The 21,577-nt window shown below is 34.2% G+C and overlaps 1 protein-coding gene across 3 annotated transcripts in view; it reads left to right on the forward strand.

Moving 5' to 3' along the window:
* LOC145671277 (uncharacterized) overlaps nt 1-21,160 on the forward strand; it is a 92,322-nt gene extending 71,162 nt beyond the window's left edge. For all 3 annotated transcript variants that reach the window (XM_081740220.1, XM_081740221.1, XM_081740222.1), the window contains 3 exons: nt 6,993-7,161; nt 10,157-10,291; nt 16,567-21,160. In XM_081740220.1, the coding sequence (XP_081596346.1) occupies nt 6,993-7,161; nt 10,157-10,291; nt 16,567-17,579 (1,317 nt within the window). In that variant the 3' untranslated portion in view covers nt 17,580-21,160. The remainder of the gene's footprint in view (nt 1-6,992; nt 7,162-10,156; nt 10,292-16,566) is intronic.
* Nucleotides 21,161-21,577: the final 417 nt, after the last annotated feature.

A 21,577-nucleotide genomic window follows, 5' to 3' on the forward strand; every position in this document is an offset into this window, starting at 1 on the left:
CCTGTATATGAGCGGGAATAAGGGTAATTACCTGATACCAAAATATTAGTACGTGCAAAATAAGCAACTTGTAAAATTGAGTTAAATGGATATCGCTGTTATTACACAAATAGGTCTTTAACACGTGCAGATGGAGTCATGATATTTGTAAATGAGCAAGTTGACATTGACAATGAAACGGAACTGAATCTTGCTGACGCCAGTGGAATGCGCTTACATTTAAACAATGCAGAAGGTTGTAATATAATAGCTATATATCGCGCTTGAAGTGTTGATGAGAAAGCATTTCTACAATCGCTAAATGATGAGCTTAAAAAAATCATCAACTTGCTCTTTGCTTTTAGGTAATGTCAATCTAGATTTACTAAGTGACAAATGCTGTGAAAATACAGATACGTATTTAAACTTACTATACAGTCATGGTTATCTTTCATGCATTAACAAACACGCTAGAGTTACAGAATATAGAAAGACTTGCATAGATCATATTTTTTAAAAAACACTAAAGTCCACTAAATGTCACATCAGCTGTGTTGCAAACAAGTATAATTGACCACTTTCTCACTAGTATAAATGTTCCCATTACAATGCAGAAGAGGGAAAAACTGTCATATGAAACAACAATAGATTATACTTTATTAAATGAAGAATTGAAAACATGTAACTGGAATCAGGTAATACAGAGTAATTGTGTTAATACTGCAACTTCGAATTTCATCCCAATGATGAACAATTGTATAAGTAATTCACGCGTTAACATTAAAAACAAAAACAAAACAAACAAACAAAAAAAAGTAGTAAATATCGTAAAATAAAACCATGGGAAACAAAAGGATTAGTCAATTCTATAAGAGAAAGGGATATATTAAGTCGTTTAGTATTAAAAACCAAAACGATTTAAAATATAAGGAATATTACAGAAGGTATGGAAATAAACTTTAGGAAACAAACATTATGTAATAACAATGATAGTAAATTATGGAAGGTAATAACAGATATTATAGGTAAAAATGACAAAAAATATGTAGAAATAAACGAACTAAACACTAAAAATGGTCTAGTAACGTTTGAACGTGATCCAATGTTAATAGTCGAAAGTTTTAATGAGCATTTTTCCAGTGTTGGCAAGAAATAGTTAACAAAGAGATTGATAATAAAATAAATATCAATTTGAATTCCCAAACTCTATGTTTTTTATTCCAATCACTGAACAAGATATTGAACGCTTCATAAGTGAATTATCACCAAAAACAACATCTGGTATAGATGGATTACACTAGTTAACAAAGGTTTTGTTACATAAAAGGAAATACCTGTTCTTAAAGGAACTTTTTGCGCTGAATTCGAATATGCACTCGGTTTTTCTCCATGACGTACGATTTTCCCGTAACAGAAGGATTTTCGGGAAAATCCCTCAAACATTTCCCTTTTCGTTTATTTTACACCTCAAGATCTTGTCCCCTTGCATATACTAACATAGAAGTTATACCTAAGTATACTTTGATTCATATTTAACAAACCCTCCAAGTTTCGTAATAATCGCTTTATTCTTTCTAGAGAAATAAATATGTTTGTATGTATACTGTGTGTACTGTTTATTGCACCTTATAGTAATGCTTTCAGATCTCTTAAGTTGAGGTAAAACGTTTTGCTTTATTACCACAAACACATATATAAAATATAATACAATATAATTTACAAGTGTGACAATTTACAATAAACAATAATACAAATGTACCAAAAGGTCATGAAAAGACAATCAAAACTATCACAATATATGAAACTTCCATTGGGTTACAAAAACGTACACTACTTCCTTCTTTTGTAAGAAATGTTGCATTCTGTAACAAGACCCCAACAATAGTCCCCCATCATTGAAGGATCCCATCGTCCCTGGTACCTTTTCTCCATTGCCATTATATCTTGGTGGAATCTTTCCCCCTGTTCGTCGCTGAGAGCACCTAGGTTAGCAGGAAAGAAGCTGAGGTGGGAGTGCAAAAAGTGGATTTTTAAAGACATCCTACAATTCAACTCTTTGTATTTCTGTATCATGTCCTGTACGATTTCTGTTTAACTCTCAGCTTTGTTATTGCCCAGAAAGTTGCGCACAACACACTTAAATGCTGTCCAGGCAGCTAGCTCAGCACTGTTTAACTTGCTGTCAAAGCTATGATCAAGCATTAATTTCCTAATTTGGGGACCAATAAACACTCCCGCTGAAATCTTAGCATCACTCAGGTTAGGGAACTTATCTCGCAAATACTTGAAACCTTCACCAGATGTGTCCATGGCTTTGACAAAGTTTTTCATAAGTCCTAACTTGATATGAAGTGGCGGTAGTAATATTTTATTAGGATCTACCAAAGGAGCGTATTTGACGTTGCATTCTCCAGGTACGTAATTCACTCTAGGTTCCCATTCCTTCACTTCATAATGTTTGTCATCAGCTCGGCTATCCCATAAACATAAAAAACATTGGTACTTCGTGTAACCGCACTGCAGTCCTAATAAAATACCAACTACCTTGAGATCACAACATATTTGCCAACAATGGTCCTTGTAATTTATAAGATTTAGCAAAGTTGACATGGTGTCATAGGATTCCTTAATCTTCACTGAGTGCGCAAGTGGTATAGAAGGTTTTTTATTTCCATTATGCAAAAGGACAGCTTTAAGGCTGACCTTTGACGCGTCGATAAATAACCTCCATTCTTCTGGAACGTAAGGAATTCCTAGCTCCGCCATCAACCCATTTCTATCCGTACATACGCACACATTATCTTGCATTGAGAAATAGCTTGAAAATTGAACATGCCTTTTCCTGTACAATGATATGTTCGTTTCTGCATCCAATAATTTACAGAGAGCAATACAAGTGTGTTGTTGACTATTGTAAATATTCATTTTTATGTCTGTGTTTGTAGTAATAAAGCAAATCGTTTTTACCCCAACTCAGGAGATCTGAAAGCATTACTATCAGGTGCAATAAACAGTGCACACAGTATACATACAAATATATTTATTTCTCTAGAAAGAACAAAGCGATTTTTACGAAACTTTTAGGGTTTATTAAATATAAATCAAGGTATACCTAGGTATAATTTCTATGTTACTATATGTAAGGGGACAGGAGCTAGGGGAATAAAATATCTGAAAAAGGGAAATTTTTGAAGGAATTTCCCGAAAATCCCTCTGTTACGGGAAAACTGTACGTGATGGAGAGAAACCGAGTGCATATTCGAATTCAGCGCAAAAAGTTCCTTGAAGATCAGGTGATTTTTCTCATGTAACAAACAAAAAGTTTAAATTTGTTAACTAGTGTTATCAGCAAGTGTATTGAAACATACGACATCAAATATATTAAAACCTTCGCAGTATATCTTTAACTTAAGCTTAAAAACAGGTGTATTTCCTGATGATTTCAAGACTGCTGTAATAAAACCTATATATAAAAAGGGCTCAAAGGCTGATCCTAATAACTATAGATCTACATCAATCCTCAGTTACTGTGCTAAACTATTAGAAAAATGTATAAAGAGAAGATTAGTTATTTTTTTGAACAAAATAAATTTTCTTGAAATCAATATGGATTTCAAAAAGATAAAAGTACATTAGATACAGAATACAATTTAACAGAGATTGTTTGTAAAAATGTTGATAAAGCTGAAAAAGTAATTGCAGTTTTCCTAGACCTAGCTAAAGTATTCGACACAATATCACACAAAATTGTCTTAAATAAACGAGAAAGATGTGGAATAAGGGGTATATCGCTATCTTGGTCTAGCAGTTATTTGAAAGACAGAAAACAGGCCGTCCAAATAGGTAATTTTCAAAGCAATTATTCATTTTCAAAGCAAGAAGTCTCACAAGGAACTGTGTTAGGTCCAATTATTTTTAATTTATATAAATGATTTGTGTAATTTAAAAATGGACGGGCATATACAATCATTTGCTGATGACACTTCACTTATATTTACTGGTAAAACATGGACAGATGTATTCAAGAAAACTGAAACAGAAATGAAGAAAGTAAAACAAAGGCTTAATAATCATCAGTTAGTATTAAATACAAAAAAAAAAAAAAAAAGTATATAACATTTTCGCAAACTTTAACAGGACAGCCGGAAAACATGTCACTGAAATTGCATTATTGTCAAAATACTGAAAAATATAACTGTAGTCCTCTTATTGATGAAAATAAAGTAAAATACTTAAGTATATTTATTGATAAGCATCTAAAATGGTCTCACATTACACATAGCGCCACAGTACTAAGAAAATTATTATATAAGTTTGTTCAGTTACGAAATATTGTAAGCTTAAAAATATTACGTACAGTATATTATGCTCTTGTAAATAGTATACTTATATATGGTATATTAATTTGGGGTGCTGCTTACCCTATTCATTTAAAACCTTTGATGGTTCAGCAAAATAATATTGTAAGAATATGTTTAAAAAAAGGACCTGACAGTAGACTAGATAGACTCTATGATCAATTTTCAGTGTTACCATTTTCAAAATTATATTTGCAAAAGGTATTAATGTATGTTAAAAAGAATAGAAACAAATGGGACGAAATAAAACATATGTACATTAACCAGAAATGGGACAAACAAAAATTTAGAAATTAAAGCAACGAGTAAATCTATAACTCAATATCAAACATATCACAGAGCTCCGAAGATCTATAATAAACTCCCACTTCGAATTAAAGAGGAAAGTAATCAAAGCATATAAATGGTTAATTTTGTAGAGGTTAAAAGAATCAAAAAGTATTTAAAAAAAAAAAAAAAAAAACTATTGTTAACTAAAAGTAAGAATTATAAACCTTATATGTTACGGTAAGAAAATAAATAAATAAAATACGATAATCAGGCTCTCACACAAGCTTTTGCTTATGTGAGCCATTTTCTATCTTTTCTTTTTCTTAATTCTTTAAGAAATACAAAAATTTTCACACTATAGAAATAAGTGCAATGAATTAATCTGCCCGACACCGGAAGATAGACAACTTCTGGAAGTCCGAACTCCTGTCATCTCTGAATACCGGGTTTATTAAACTCTATTAGTAAAGAGAATTTAGGAAGTCCGATTTCCTTTGGAGAAATAATAGCACTTACAAGTAGGAAATTTGACTTGTTAATTTCTGTAGCAGTTAACTTTTCCTTATTTTTTTATTTTATTCCATTAATATTTTGTATATTGTTATTATATAGTTTAGTATGTTTATGTATTTTTATGTATATGCTTTAATATATTGGATACGCCCAATATATTAAAATTTTCTTCTTTCTTGAAATAAATAAAATAAATAAAAAATATTATATTATTTAGTGCATAACGTTATAATATAATGATATGAATACTATTCTGAGTGTATTAATTTGGCCATTGATGTATTCACGTCAGATTTTCACATTAATTACAGGTGTTTAAGATTGACGAAGACTTTAGTGCGTAAGACATTAGAGAACCAATATAGTACTTCATTACTTTTGCAGAAAGATCACGATTGTTGCACCACAATCCCTTGCGGCACATTTGGCGCATGCACAATAGTGTAAACAAAGCGGCAAGTAATGTATCTATTGATACGGAATAGCGGTGTATAATTAATTTGTCCAACTACGTTCATTCGGTGAATAGCGTGCGTAAAAAGCAAGTTATCGTTGAAGACTGCCAGTAACAGTACAAGACATAGCACATTGAGTCAATGTGTTGGCAATCTGGAGACAATCATTCACAAGCATTTACTCTTCCGTAAGATGTGTGTAAGATAGATGCCCCGGCATTTGACATCCGATACATTTGACATTCGATCAATCTGTAAACAACACTTGAATCTGCCTCGAAACGAGGAAATGCATTTCTGGAGTTCATCATGACGTGTCATGAAACATGATTGCCTTACTTCACCCTGAAATCAAATGCAGTAGGGTGGAGTGACTGCATAACGGTTCCTGTCTACCTACCCCATAGAAGAAAGCAAAGCGCTCCTATCTGACGGTAGGATTTTGAGAGCTGTCTTATGGGACATGAAAGGAGTTACCAATGTGAATTTTTTGGAGAAGGGTGCCACAATTAATAGCTAGTATTACTCAGTATTACTTCACGGTGATGTACATGGGGCCGTTCGGAAGAAAAGAGATGATGCTATGTTGTCGAAACATGTCTTTCTTCTCCATGATAGTGGCAGGCTACACGCGGTCCATTTGCATGGGCTCAAACAACACTGGGCAATATGCACTGAGAGATTTTACCACACAATCCTTAAAATCCATATTTAGCCCCCAGTGATTTCCACTCGTTTGGATGTTGTCAAGCGCTTTGGGAAGGACGCACTTCATACAGCTGAGAACCTCAAGAAAGGTGTGCATTCACGACAGCAACCTACATTTTTCTATGCCAAAGGCATCAGGGAACTTCCACAACGATGGCAACGGTCTCTCGATGTTCATGGGAAATACTTCGAAAAACATACGTAGTTTGGTGATTTCTATGTATGTATATTTCACGTATAGAAATAAAAGTCTTGGTCAACCGTGAATCAACTCTTACATAAAAGCGTTGCCAAAACTTCATAAAAGTTAAGGAATAATAAGATAAGAGGGACACGAAGACAGTTAAGTAATAAGTATAAGTATACAGGTTCAAAGTAATAACTAGAAGGAACACATGAATATTTAAAGTAAGAACGTATCCTTATCATAATAAATAAGGGTACTTTCTCACTTTAAATATCCATATACTCTTTATAATTATTAATTTGAACATGTACACTTATTTATTGTCTTCCTGTTCATGTTATCTTATTATCTTTCACGAAGTTTTGGCAACGCTTTTATATAAGAGTCGTTCAAGGTTGACCAAGGTTGGTAAACTTGCGTAACGAAGGTGTACTTCTTTTCTTCTACGAAGTGTCTGTGAAGTTGTCTGTTTTTTATGCTGTCTATATCTTGTGTTATTGCATAATTTATTATTTGTTTCAGAGTGTCGTACATGGCAAAGATTTTACTCGAAGACTAGTTGTAGCGAAAAAGCAAGCCATGGAAGCTTTGTCAATGAGTCAGCTGGATCGCCTTGCGAAGTTTAGTTTTGTAGTAAGATATAAAGGACCAATTGGAAAGAAGACGGATTCACAGAAAAAAATTAGCTCAGGTAATGCGTTTCGTTCGGAAATTTATTTCTTTAATTCTGCGTGTAGTTTATACAGAGCTTTTCTAGAGTCCACGAACTCTGACTTTAAAAATTCACTGTTGATCAATAATGCATGTTTTTAGAAACTAGTGCTTGTGATTGTTTTTTGGTGCTGTTGGAACATACAAATCAACATTTGACGACTATGAACAACAATGAATTCGCAGTAAGCAGCAAGAATGAAAGCTAAATGTTAAGCCGAAAATGCGCGAATTCAGTTTACCATGAATATTATACGGGACCAGAGGGTTACTGTTTTGGAAGCTTACTTTGAAGTTAAATCATACAAACGCCTTATAGAGATCTTTCGTAGGAGATATCCCAACGCCCCTTCACCTCGAAAACAACAGTGTATGATATAGTTAAAAAAAAAAAAAAAAAAAAAAAAAAAACCTTGAAACAGGAAATATTACAGATAAGCCAAGGAGCGGAAGACTATCAGTTTTCACACAAGATTTTCTTGTAGATGTTGATCAAAAAATGCAGAGTTTCCTTAGGAAGTCACTGAGGCGGCTTTCACAAGAGGTAGGGAAATCCTTGTCATTTTGTCATAGGACTGCAAACCGTCTAAAGTTTCGAGCGTACAGGGTACGAGTGGTTCAGGAGCTGCGCTCATGGGATTTCCAGAAACGCTTAAATTATTGTCAGTGGTTCAGCGGATTCACGCGGAAGAATGAGGTCAACAAACTGAACAAAACATTTTTCAATAATGAGACCTGGTTCCATTTATGTGAATACGTGAATAAGCTACGGAAAACGTGCAGTACATGAAGTCTCACTTCATTCTGAAAAAGTAGGCAATTTCAGTGCGCAATTTCAAGAATTTTTTCAACACGACTGTTGATTCAGAAGTGTATCTTTCACTCTACTCTCCATTTTTACTATTGCTCTACTAACGTTAAAATTCCGTGAAGAAAGAACTCTGAAATCTGCAATGCGAACCACACGTCGCACCGGCTAGTACTCAGGAGAGATCTTCCCCCACAAGAAGTGATCGAGACTCCGGAAAAGGTAGTAGTCAGTTGGAGAGAGATTGGGGTTGAGAAAGGGGTTCATACCGCAACTTACGGAGAATCCAAACAGTTCTTTGTGGGACAGCATTGTCATGTGACATGAGGCACAAAATCTGTTTGCCATTGCTGTGTGCGTGTGGACAAATTTGTGGTACATTTCATGGAGTTAAGCATTGTAACGATGTGCATTGCTGGTTTATTCTCTCCCGATAAAGACATGATAGATCATATGTTTAAGGTAAAATGTTAATTTTAAGGCCAGTTTTCTCCGTGGAAGATACAGGGTTCAGTAAATCTTGATTTCAACAAATGTTTATGAAACTCTGCTCCACTAGTGTTCTGATCATTTGTTGCTTCACATGATGTTTCCCTTGTGCAGTCATTGTTATTTACTACATTAGTTTCCTCCAAGTCTCTCAGAGCAGCAGCTTGCGAAGTTAAATTACTAATGGTCAATTTCATCTCTACCAAATATCCATTTGTCGGTTTAAACGTTTGATTCCAATGTGTGACTGTTCCCCTCCCACCACCATACACACACACACTTTTAGCAAACTAGCTTCCTGCCTCCATTTTTCACAGACAGCTTCAATGGATTGTTTGATTTCGCTTACATGACAGTTTTCGTCATTATTACCTGTTACTTGCCTTTGATCTAATTTACTAACTCTTTCATTTAACACATTAATGGATATTTCGTTAATTTGAACTTGTTTTTAGAGATCATTCCCCTGAATGTCTCTCTATGTAAATGTTAATTTTCATAGCTTGTAATTGTGTACTTTGTTCCCTTATATGAGTCATAATTCTTGTTCCCTTATTTGTCCCCTTTCGTAGATTGTACATAAAATAACACTAATCTTAAAGATGTATATAGGTGTTAATGAATTGTAAGAGGTGATTCCCCACATCAATATAAGAAAAAAATTCATGTGAACTTGTGGGAAGAAATGCGTAGTTTCTGAGCAAAAGCCGTCTAAAATTGTGGAAAAGCTACATTTCAACACGCGTTATTTCGAATTCGAGAAACCATGGAGTGACACTCCACATCAGCGTAAAGAAAGTCATAGATACGCTATCCAAAAGAGCGTACTTAAACAGTGTGCAATGGGTGCATAAATGATTCCCTAGAGGGCATAATTCCCAGACATCTCCCAACATAATTCTGGAATATGCTCTAATCTCAAGGTGTGCCCAAGTAGGCAAAAGATAAACATTGACACCTGTGAACACGGAATGCTTCGACGAAAGGTCAGAAGTGTTAGAAATCGCCAGCACCGTGGTCCCTCGTGTACGAAATAATGCGTGCTGTGACGTTTTATGTCATGTTTGTACGTGAAAAAAAAAAAAAAAAAACGTGAAACACTCCATGACAGAATACATCATAGCATGTTATTTCGTACACGAGGGACAGTGCTGGCGACTCCTAACATTTCCGATCTCACCCCGAAGCATTTCGTGACACTGCTATCAAGGCTTAGCTTTTGCCTACTTCGGACTTAGTTTGAAGTCAAAGCATATCTAAGAATTCTGTTGAGAGCATGTCTGGAAATTATGTTCTGTAGAGAATCCCTTGTGCACCCATTGCACTTGCTTAGATATGTGATTTTTGATGCCGTATATGTGACTTCTTTTACACTCATGTGAACCAAAACTCCATGGTTTCTCGAATTCGAAATGACGTGTGTTGAAATGTGGCCTTTCACAATTTTGGACGGTCGTAGCTCTGAATCTATTCACTTTTCGAAACAGGTTCATATGAAATTTTTTTCTCGTATTGATGTGGAGAATCACCTCTTACAGTTTGTCGGTATAATTCATTAACACCTATATGCATCTTTAGCATTAATATAATTTTTTATGTAGAATCTACGAAAGACACGTTAGATTCTTTTTATTAAACTCGCTTTTCATTATGTTGATTTATCTTTATCTGTTTCCAGATAAAACATCGAAGATTATATCGGAGCTTGAAAGTGTTACAAATAGCACACTGGCTGAATCGTCCGATAGCTTATCTGAAACAGAAAACGTTTTGCGAAAACTCGGAAGCATCATTTCTGAGTCGTCAGAGAGTAGTAAGTAGCAATCGCAAAGTGAATAATGCATTTAATATAATTTAATGTATTTAATATATATACAGGTAGTGGACATTGAAACTAAAACACCTGTGCAAATATCATAAGATATTTGCAGGGGTCATCAGAACCATCTGGAAGTTTATATCGTACATTCGGGAAAAAGTCACGTGTACGAGTTCTTGGTAGTGACTCCAGTAAAAGAGGTTCGTCAGTGAACGTCAAATCCTGTGTGTAAAGTAGTGTAATGGAAGACATATCCAACTTCAAAAGAGGGTAGATCGTAGGGGCGCGTTTAGCAGGTGCATCTGTGCCCAAAACTGCAACACTTTGTGACGTCTCACCAGTTACAGTATCCAAGGTGATGTGTGCATATGAACAATATGAACAGGAAGGACGAACCACATCCAGGAGGAGCAACTGCAGGGGAAAACGGAACTTGTCTGAAAGGAACGTCAGGACATTGACTAGGATTGTTGCACGAAAACAGAAAACCACCACATCGGCAAGTGAATATACACCTCAAAAACCTGTGTGCACAAAATCAGTCTGTCTATATCTGCATAAGGCCAACATCCATGGCAGGGCTGCGATTACGAAGCCTTTCGTCAGTAGCACAAATGCTGCAAAGCGGGTTCAGTGGTGCCCGAAGCATAAAACGTGGTTTTTGAATGACCTAAAATGTGTCATACTCTAGGACGAATCCAGCTACAGTGTTTCCCAAACAATAGGGAGAGTATTCGTCTGGAGAAGCCCCTCTAATGCATACAATCCAAAGTACTTGGTACCCATAGTTAAATATAAGGTGGATCTGTGATGGTCTGGGATGCAATACCGTGGCAGATTTTGGACCACTTAATTGTTCTATAGGGTCGTGGGATGTCATTTAGTCTCTCTCCCAACTCGTTTCATGGTTCCAGAACCGAGTACCTTGTTTTTGTCTAAATTGTGATAAAGGTAGAAGTACAAGGGCCCTGGGGGCTTCTGATTCCCTTCGCTAGCAGTCCCTAGCTCAGCTATTTTTCGTGAAGTAAGTAACACACTAAATCTTATATGTGCAAGATTGGGGGAGATACTAAATATCAGCCGGGTTGTCTTACTGCCAGTGACTATAAGACTATTCTGGCGAACTATTTACACCCTATAATTCGAACACACTTTCCGGGCGGTAGTGCAGTGTTCCAGGATGATAACTGCCCTTTTCATACTGCTAAACTTGTCACAGAATTGTTTGATGAACATGACAGTAAAGTTGAACATCTGCCGTGGCCGCTGAATCATCAGGATCGACTGAGGGAACGTTTCCCTCCACCACGTGCACGTGTTGAACTTGTCACAATTCTTCAAAGGAAATGGTTGAAAATCCCTCTGCAAACAGTGCAAGACTTCCAAGTCGTATTGCCGCTGCACTGGCTGCCAATGGCACTCCGATACACTATTAAACAAATTATGGCTATCTACCATATGTTCCAGTTTCAATGTCCACTACCTGTGTATATAGTCCAGTCATTTCTAACTGACCGATGTATGACGTAGGAGCACACTTTTACATTTGACAAAAACAGAGAGAAACACAATGAAGAAAGAAGAGGAAGGAATGAGGTAGGAGAATGGAATGAGCAGTGTACGCGTTGTCATGGACCCATGAGTAGTATATCTGCTAAACCGTCAAGTAAAATATCGATGTTCTTGTTTACCTGTCACGATTATCTTGTTCCAACGTCATATTACCTGCCAGCTCCTCCCCCTCTCCATTTGTTTTACTGAGCAAGAAACAACAAACTGTGGCGTCACATAGCATTCAGTTGGGAATGACTAATACAGATTTACCTGGTTCCGAACTGGAGATGCAAAGTCTATCCAATATTTCGCCCAAATTTAGAGGTTAGTTAATCTTTCCTAGTTTTGCTTTCTAGAGCCTAAAGAAAAACAGTTCGGGAGCAGGTAAATTTTTTATTTGTTTCGTAGTTTTATGCGTATATATAATAATAATATATATATATATATATATATATATATATATATATATATATATATACTTAGATCGTTATAATTTATCAATAACGTGTATTTTAGCAGAATTTTCAGGTCTTCAAGAGAAATATGTATGTTGCTGTTATAGCATTTTTTTAGAGAGAGAGAGAGAGAGTATATATAAATATATTCAAGAAACTTGTTTTTTATTTTATAAAAAAATAAAAATTGATTTTAACTTTCCTGGTAGTGAATAGTTTCAGTGTTATATCTGTTAGAAAGTTACCAAAATACAGGACAGAAACATCGTTCTTACCATATGATTCTTCTAACACTTGTGCGTTTTGGCTTCGATTTTTCTGTCTTTAACGGTTTCCTTAGTCGGTGTAGATATTCAGTAATATCATCTGTCAATCTGGTTATCAATCTTCCTTTCTTTCTTATTCAGTATACCCTTACTTGCATTATCTTCTACGCTTTCCTACTCTTCTCCATCCTTTGTATGTCGCCAACCGTCGTGTACTTCCAACTTCATGCATCTCATTATGCTTTCACTTTCCAGTATGTTATTAATTTTTTCATTGTTTCTTAGTTTCCAGTTGTCATGTGCTTTCATCGGTCCATAAATTGTGCGTATTAGTCTTTTCTCAAATCGGCGCAATGCGTCTTCTCTTTTATTCACTACAAATACTTCTTTTTTACAGATATTTGTAGTGAAATAAGTAGCATGATCTATGGTCGAATTATTTTTTTTAATGAGTTTGCATTTCTTATTTGTTTGCTTATGCATATGTATGTACTAGGCTTTATTACTTTGCATTTTTTTTTTTCATTTATCCCCCTTTTTTTATTTTGTTAATTTATTAATATGCCAAAATATTTAAATGAACTTTTTAAAATTTTCTTCCTTCTAAATGTATATTTTTGTCTCTACCTTTTTCTGGCTTCCATCTAGTAATCATATATATATGTTATCTTAATAATTTTTTCTAATATTAGATGTATTTTTAGCGATCTATTTTTTTCAATTATCGATCATCAGCATATACGTAGATTTGTGTGCTTTAGTTCACTCCAAAGATTGAACCTCTTTGTGCTGCTTCTGTAATTTTTGTCTGTAGTGCTAAATATAAAGTGTGGTAGGTCTCCATCTCCTTTCTAAGTATGAAGTATGATAGGTACTCCATCTCGGTTATTTAACTCCACTATTATAGAATTTCTTTCTTCTTCTTCTTCTTCTTCTTCTTCTTCTTATTATTATTATTATTATTATTATTATTATTATTATTATTATTATTATTATTATTATTATTATTATTATTATTATTGCTTTTGTTATTTCGGTATCATTTGAGTTTTTATTATATTTGTTAGTATTTCCAGTTGCAGTATTACCTTAATAGGTTTATTTGTGTTTATGTTATTAAATCTCCCATTACGTACTCATAGTCGTGTCACTCAAATATAATTGTATTTCGATTAATTGATCAGTTGATTAGTCTGTTTGATCTATAAAAGGGGGGCCCAAAAAACCGGACTTTTTTACAAAATGCAAAATGGAGATGACTGAAAGTAATCTTCATCAGATGCGATTCGATTTTCCAGTCTTCTTTCTCACATTTGAAGCATCTCTGGAACTCTTCAGATTCGATATCGTCCAAAGCCCTCTATTAAGCTCTTTTTACACCCTCCACATCATCAAAACACCTCCCTTTTAGATTTTTTCACTCTCGGGAATAGAAAAAAAAAAAGTTTCACGGGGTCTCAGCCTGTCAAATACGGAGGGTAGGGAACGATAGCCTACTCCAGGGCTCATAGCGAGTCACTTTTTAACTAAAAGTTACTTTTTTTTAAGTTTATTCACTAAAAGTTACTTTTTTTTGGAAGGGGGGTTAAATTAACTTTTTCGCGTGATGTATGTTTTGCATTGGCAGTTTTCTAAGAAAAATATGAAAATAAATGGAAAAAGGCAGAAACTTGTTACTCATTACTCTTCTGAAAGCTTCAATACTTGCTGCCACATGTGAAACAGTCAGCTTTATTCTCACTTCAACTTTTATTCTTTCTAAAGCACAGTGGACGGTTGGCGGATGCTTCAGCTCTCAAGGTGGGGCTGAGAACTCTTTTGTGTCTATTCTTCTATCGTAATAGTCTTTTAGTTTTCTCTCGTAATAGTTAACGCTCCGCTTAACGTTGCGTTTGTGTGTTTTGTCATGTTCGTGTTGTCTTATGCTTGTATAATATGTTCTTCTTAAGAGTAGGTGATGAATTTGAATATTTCATAGCTTTGAGAACTCTCAGTGCTAAGTTAAATATAATGTCTGGGATGAAGAAATTCGGGAATAGGCTAGAAGTGGTTCCACTTACTCAGAAGCTTCTTACATCTGCTAAGTCTGCTTACCGTAACTACAAAGCACACTTAGAAAACCTAAGAAAGGAGGAAGCTCAAAAAAGAAGAAGTAAAGAAGAAAAGATGAAACAAAACAACAAAGAGAGAGGTAATGGAGAAATTGACAAAGGAAAAAAGGGACATGATGAGATTTTGGTTACTTTTTCGTGTGCTTTTGGTCACTTTTCAACTAGCCTTGCTACCAGACCACTATGAGCCCTGCTACTCGTTAAAGCCCAAATATCCAGATCCTGTGTGAGCAGGTGAGAAACAAACTTAGCGGCAACGCGTCTCTTTTACAAATCCTCATCGAAAATCCGCTGACACGAGCTCCAACTCACTCCTGTCTGTTTTGAAAACTCGTCGATCGTGAAACAACGATCCTTGTTGATGTTTTGGCGGATTTTTTCATTGTTTTCCAGATGATGATGAGCACCCAGAACGAGCGTGATCTTCAACATTGATCTCATCATGTTTAAACCGCTCCAACCACTCGAAAACTTGTGTGGGCTGATAGCGTCCTTCTTGAAAGCCTGTTAAAGCATTTGGTAAGCTTCCGCTGCAAGCAAGAAGCAAATTTTCTATCATAGTTTTTGTTCCTTTAAATCTCTCTCAACAATTTCGCAGGTGGCAAACGAGAACAGTTGAGAAAAACAACACTACAATCAAACATCAACCTCCTAGGCAGACGCCGCTTGGGCAACTGATTTGAGAAGGTCTCTACTAGACTTAAGTAGTCGAAGAACTCTACTACGCCTAGAAACGGCCGCGCGCTTTCAGTCCGTTTTTTTTCTTCCTCTTTTTTTTCTTTTTCTTTTTTTCTGGGTCCCCCATCGTAATTATGTTAATAATCCATTTATCTCTTTAGTATCTAATTAATAATATTTCTAAATATTTTGCATATCACATTTCAGAGGCTTTGGATTCTTAGGTGTGATCCTATTTTATTCCTGTATAATTGACGGAGAATTTTCATGTTTTCTTTACATTTCAGGTTGTTATGAACAAAAATAAAATAATTTTATAATACATAAAAGTCCTAATTTAGGAATTAAAACTTAAAATAGCCTAAATTGGCTTTTAGAACCTATAACGTCTTAAATTACCATGTATGGTTCTTTTTAACTTTTAAAATGTTCTCTCTCTCTCTCTCTCTCTCTATATATATATATATATATATATATATATATATATATATTCAACAATGTAATAACAGTGCTCCTTCTACGCGGTATGTTTCTTTGTAATTTGTAGTCGGTGAGAATGAATAAAGAAACGTAAGTTCGCGCAGATAGACCTTGAGAATCAAGTTCTTCCTGGAGACAATGTCCTTTTTCTCTGTTGTTTATTATTTTTTTTTCTTTTCTTCCGTACCTGTTGCCCTTCCTATCTGATGAAACGTTTTAGTGAAAGTACTCTGCTCATAGTATGCTTTTTAAGTTTTGTAATTATAATTTTTACTTTTTTCTGTAAGTAATTCATTGTACACATATATAGTTACTGTGGTGGAAACATGCCATACAAAGTTAAATAATAAATACATAGTATCAACTGTCAAGTTGTAACTTTAAATGCCTGCATTGAACTAATGTATTCTTGTTTTGAAATATAGCTTTCACCACTCAGCACCCTCGAATTAACAAAATCGTAAATTTTAGTGTTTGCTCTCTTAACATATTAATCTGTTCCTTGATTAACTTGAGTAATTGTAATGTAATCATTGATGTCAGTTTAACGTATAGTTTATAAAATGTATTCCGGAGTTAATATGTATATCCACATAATATTGTCATTTCTATAGCAATACGTACAGAAGTTACTTCTTTCTCATAGAATATTATTTTGATTATGTTCAATTTTTGCATTGTGTTGAAATTTTCTATAGCCGAAATAATGTAACCTTACTTCGCAGGTGAATCGTTTGAGAATATAAAAGTCCACCCCGGACCCAAAAGAAAATACAAGACAAAACGTGAACCGTCATCTAGTGACAATGTAGCAAAGAAAAAGTCGAAATCTAAACGATATAAACGTGTTCCTGAAGATGCAGCTTCTTCGAAGACAGATGATACAATAATGGTTGGTGCAGAACAGGTGGAAATACAGAACAGTGTTACCGATCAGGATATACGTGGTGATATGGAGGATAATAGTTATTCTGATAAAACTCCCGAAGGAAGTAAGGAATGTAGTGAAACTAATGAAAACGAGAAGAAACCTGTCGCAAATGTTGATCGTTTAGAAGAAAGGAAAAAGAAACTGATGGAGAAAAATGATGAAGAGATGAAAAGCAGTGAGGATGGTGAAGATGAAACAAATAAATCTTTGGAAATTTCTGACAGTTCTACAAAGGGCGAGAATACAGGAAAGAAAGATAATGAAACTAATGAAAATGAGAAAAGATGTGACGCAAATGTCGATGGTTTAGAAGAAAGAGGAAAAGAAAAACTGATGGAGGAAGATGATGAAGAGGTGAAAAGCAGTGATGAAGAAGATGAAGCGAATAAAGTATTGGAAGTTGCTAGAAGTTCCGTACAGGGCGAGAATGTAGAAAAAATTATTAATGAACCCAGACAAATAGACATTCCAGAAGAAAATAGTAATCAAGTTCTATTATCTGATGATGATGTAGGAGACATCGAGAATGAAACCACTCATGATAATGAAACAGTAAACAGCAATGAAAATACTTCAAAAACTGAAAAAGAATCGGATAGCAGTAAACTAAAAGGTGAAAGTAGGTCGTCGAAAATAGTCGAATGCGACTCAACTAACGAAGGAGACAAATTATATGAAACAAGGGGAATAAATCAAAGCTGTTGCTCGACAGTGGCAAACGGAAATGACATATCTGATGCAGAAAGTGAGCCGTTTTCGCAGAGCTCAGATTTACATAATTCTCCACAGTTTGACTCCGAAGAATAACCATATAACTGTTTTCACAAATGTGATGTAGTGTTTTCCCTTTTAAGAAGAATGACCAACAGATGGATCTATTATAATGCCAGGTTAGCATTATTTAATCTAGTGTAATACCGAGAAATGACAGTACAGTTGATATTATTGTGAAACCAGTATAATGTGTGATGTTATATTATTGATCTCCTATTTCTTTAACTAAGATGGACAAAAAAAAATGTATTGCATTAATTTTAATTCCAATTATTTAAACTCGTAACAGATAAGATTCTTTATTGAAGAAAACAGAGTATTTCGATTACACGAATTTTTAAATTGCTATTATTATTTCTTGGTGATATGTACGGAATGCCTCTAAACACGATACAAACTACTATAGATTCATCAGATTTTGTCAGACACTTCGTACATAGTGTATAGATATACATATACATACATAAGCGTGAAGTAGATCTGGAAAAGAGAGAGTGGGTACACACAAACGCATGTGTAGACACATAGGTAGAGTTAGAATTGCTCAATAGAATTACCTCAAAATAAATAATTCAAATATGTAAAATTCACATATAATAATTCATTAATATGTACTTCAGTATATACGGTATAAATGAAATTATGTTACATACTTTGAAGTAGGTTGTGTGTTTTGTTAGTATACGTTTGTCCATAAATCATTTGGACAACATGATTCAAAGTTGACGAAGTAAAATGTTATTCTGATACTAAAAATATTTTACCTTCAATCCCCCTTCCTCCAAAAAAAAAAAAAAAAAAAAAAAAAAAAGTAAATACAAGCTCATGTTAAGTTTAAAAAAAAAAAACATACCAAACTCATTTCAGATATGTCAGATATTGTTAGTTACTTCTTTCGTATTGTGCACCTTCACTGCATGTTCTGATGCACCCATTGAAAGATTTCTGGCATTTGATGAATGTGTGCATCAAATTCATTTTATTAGAGCTTAGTTAATTCCATTGAAATCTTGTACAATCTCTCTTCATGGAAGTCAGAGAACGATATTCGATAACTTCAAGTCAGGTGGGTGCATTGGTCTAGCAACTGGATCTCCGGGATCAATCCTCTCTTTCTCGCTAAATGTGATTTGCAGATTCTTTCACACTGCAAACTTAAGTAGGAAGCTGCTTTGTCGTACAAGAAAGTACACTCTTAATGTATTGCAGACGTTTCTTTCAGTAATGTAACTTTGAAGAAAAAGTGTATGTGTTAAGTGTGAGAAATAAAGATGATTCGGGACCGACAGTTGTCAGATGATAACACATGTTGGCATCGATATTCCGTCATTATTGTCACGCCTCATTTGGTTGCATATGCGGAACGTAGCATCAGATGACTTAAAGGTAGGTTCCAGTAGGATCACGCCTCGGAAACAAATTATATCAAACTAACAACTCATGTGAAATCTTACAATTTATTATATCATCCATTGACACTTCCTCCTCAAAATATTATTTCCAACATTTTGGAATCGATAAGGGAGGAAATCTTATCGATCGTGTTATTTAAGAGAAATTAACATGGCGTGTGTGGCATACGTATATTATCAAAACAACAACAGAAAAAAACGTTTTATCCACACAACTTGTATAACGAAAGTTTTGTTACATCCTGTATCCTTACTTCTCAGACAGCAGCCGCTTTCAAAGGGAAACACTTTTTCTTTTGAGTTCATTTGAACTTCCTTGCGAGTCAAGTCATTCTTAAAAATAATGATAAATAATTTTCCGATGCCCATGCTACCCAAGTATACATTATATAATCCATGTGTGCGCTAGTACTTTCTGATGGAGACAGTGGAATACCACTTCATACTCTGATGGGATTTTAAGACCAAACTATTTGTACACCAAAGTACTAATAGCTGGAAACGTTTTCACATTAAGCTGTTGGTATAAAAACATATAATTTGAAATAATTCATACATAATCTAGCCTCTTTCTGATGATGCGGCAATTGGGGTTCTACTTATATCGGTTTTCCCTAATTTATCCAAACTTTAGCCTGTGAAAGCCAGTGTGGTATATTGGCCAGAAAAGTGCTTTTTGTGCTTAGTTTCGTATGTTAGGAATTGAATTATAATTTGGATATCGTTCAGAGCTGATTAGAATTCAATCTTGACGAACGTGAAATGATCGACTTGCAATGTTCCGCGCTGCTGGTAGTGCTATCCCAGTCATTGGGGTACATGTATTTTATAGTGTGAGCAATCTACAACTATTAGATTACAGATGCTAAGGAGTGTAGTACCAGCCTCTCATTTCCATAACTTTCACTTGTATTATTTTCTATTCCTCGTATTGATATTACTGTTTTACTTCGATTTTTTTTAGTGAGAAAAAGTATATCAGTACGAAAAGTATTTCTTGATGCTGCTACTACTTACGTGATAAAAACGCATTTTTCTTTTCATATGTTTCAAAGAACAGTATTACAGATTTTACCTTGTAGCATGCTAGTATTCTGCTGTGAAATAAATGTTAAAAATAATTTTTGAATTATTACATTGCATAAAGGAACTTGTCTCTGTGTTTGACATCAGTTCTCCCCAACACCACACTCTTTTTTTTTTTTTTTTTTTCTGTCAAGTGGATGAAATATAAAGAAAAAAGTAGAATGCATTTAACACAATTTTGCAACGTTGACATCCCCTCCCCTCCCCTCCCCACACATACTGCAAATACTGAAAATTAAGTTGGTTAAGTTAAATTGGTTTTGTTAAATAACAATAACACCTTAAGTATTTCCGATTATACGTAGTTGATCGAAATATACTCACTGCTTCAATCAAACAGCACTGTCAGACTTGGTTTTACAGAAATATTTACTACTTTTGTATAGAATTGGAAAACATGTATAGTAAACTTCCTTACAAATTACATACCTTTCCAATATTTTGTGTTCGAAATCAATTACATTTATGAAATTTGGTCCTGAGGCTTCCGTACATTGTACATTTAAAAAAAAAAAAAAAAAAAAAAAAAAGTTTTAGTAGTGGTGATGTTATAATAACCGTAAGAAAATAGAAAATATATGCTTTCAGTATTCTTTGATAGGCCAGTAATTTATTCAATGTTATGACAAAAGTAATAGCATAGGATTCGCATTATGTAATACTGTATATCTGTGTTGCACATCAATTTCCACGGCTTTTAGAACAGTGAGATTATCTTCTGTTCTTTGTTATCGGATATTTTTATGGGAAATTTTTTGCTCTGCCAGAAAAACAAATAGAAAAAGAAATATTGTCTAGAAACGTCTTGGAATTCCATAGAAAATCCCATCCAACTGTTGTATGGAGCTTGCTGTTCAGTATAGCATGTGGTCGTAATCTTAATTTTTTTTAAAGAAATAAATAAATAACTTATGATGTTCTGTGTTTTTATCGAAGTTTTTGTATACTTCTTTTACTTACTACTGATCTCTGCATTTCTTACTCTAATAGTTTATTATTGATAGTAACTTGCTCTTAAGATAGTAACTTTCTTTCTGTTTAAAATGTGAATTTTACTATTGTTACTTGCTTTAAAATGTTAACGTTCTCAATAAAGGTTTGTGTATTAATATTTTACGGTTTCTTCAATTATTTATTTATTTATTTAATTTATTTTCCATAAGTAGAAGCTTTGCTTTGTATATAATTAAACACAAACAAACTATTTGTTGAGCAAAACTATATGTTCACATTAAAAAATTACATACGTACGACAGATGAAGCCAAAGTGTTAGTTGACGAAACTGTCACACGTATGTAGTTTTTTAATGTGAATATATTGTTTTACTCAGCAAATAGTTTGTCTGTGTTTAATTTATTTATTTTTATTGAATCTTCACATTTGAAGACAAAGTAATGTTTATAAATATTTCTAGTAGGCAGAAGTTATTCAGTATTTCGCGGGAACTTTATTTTATTAAAGTGAAATTTATCTATTTACAGGCTGAGGTAGAAATAATAATAATAATAATAATAATAATATTAATGCTTCCG

Source organism: Thermobia domestica, chromosome 15 (genome assembly GCF_964235325.1).
Source record: "Thermobia domestica chromosome 15, izTheDome1.hap1.1, whole genome shotgun sequence".
Lineage (NCBI taxonomy): Eukaryota > Metazoa > Arthropoda > Insecta > Zygentoma > Lepismatidae > Thermobia > Thermobia domestica.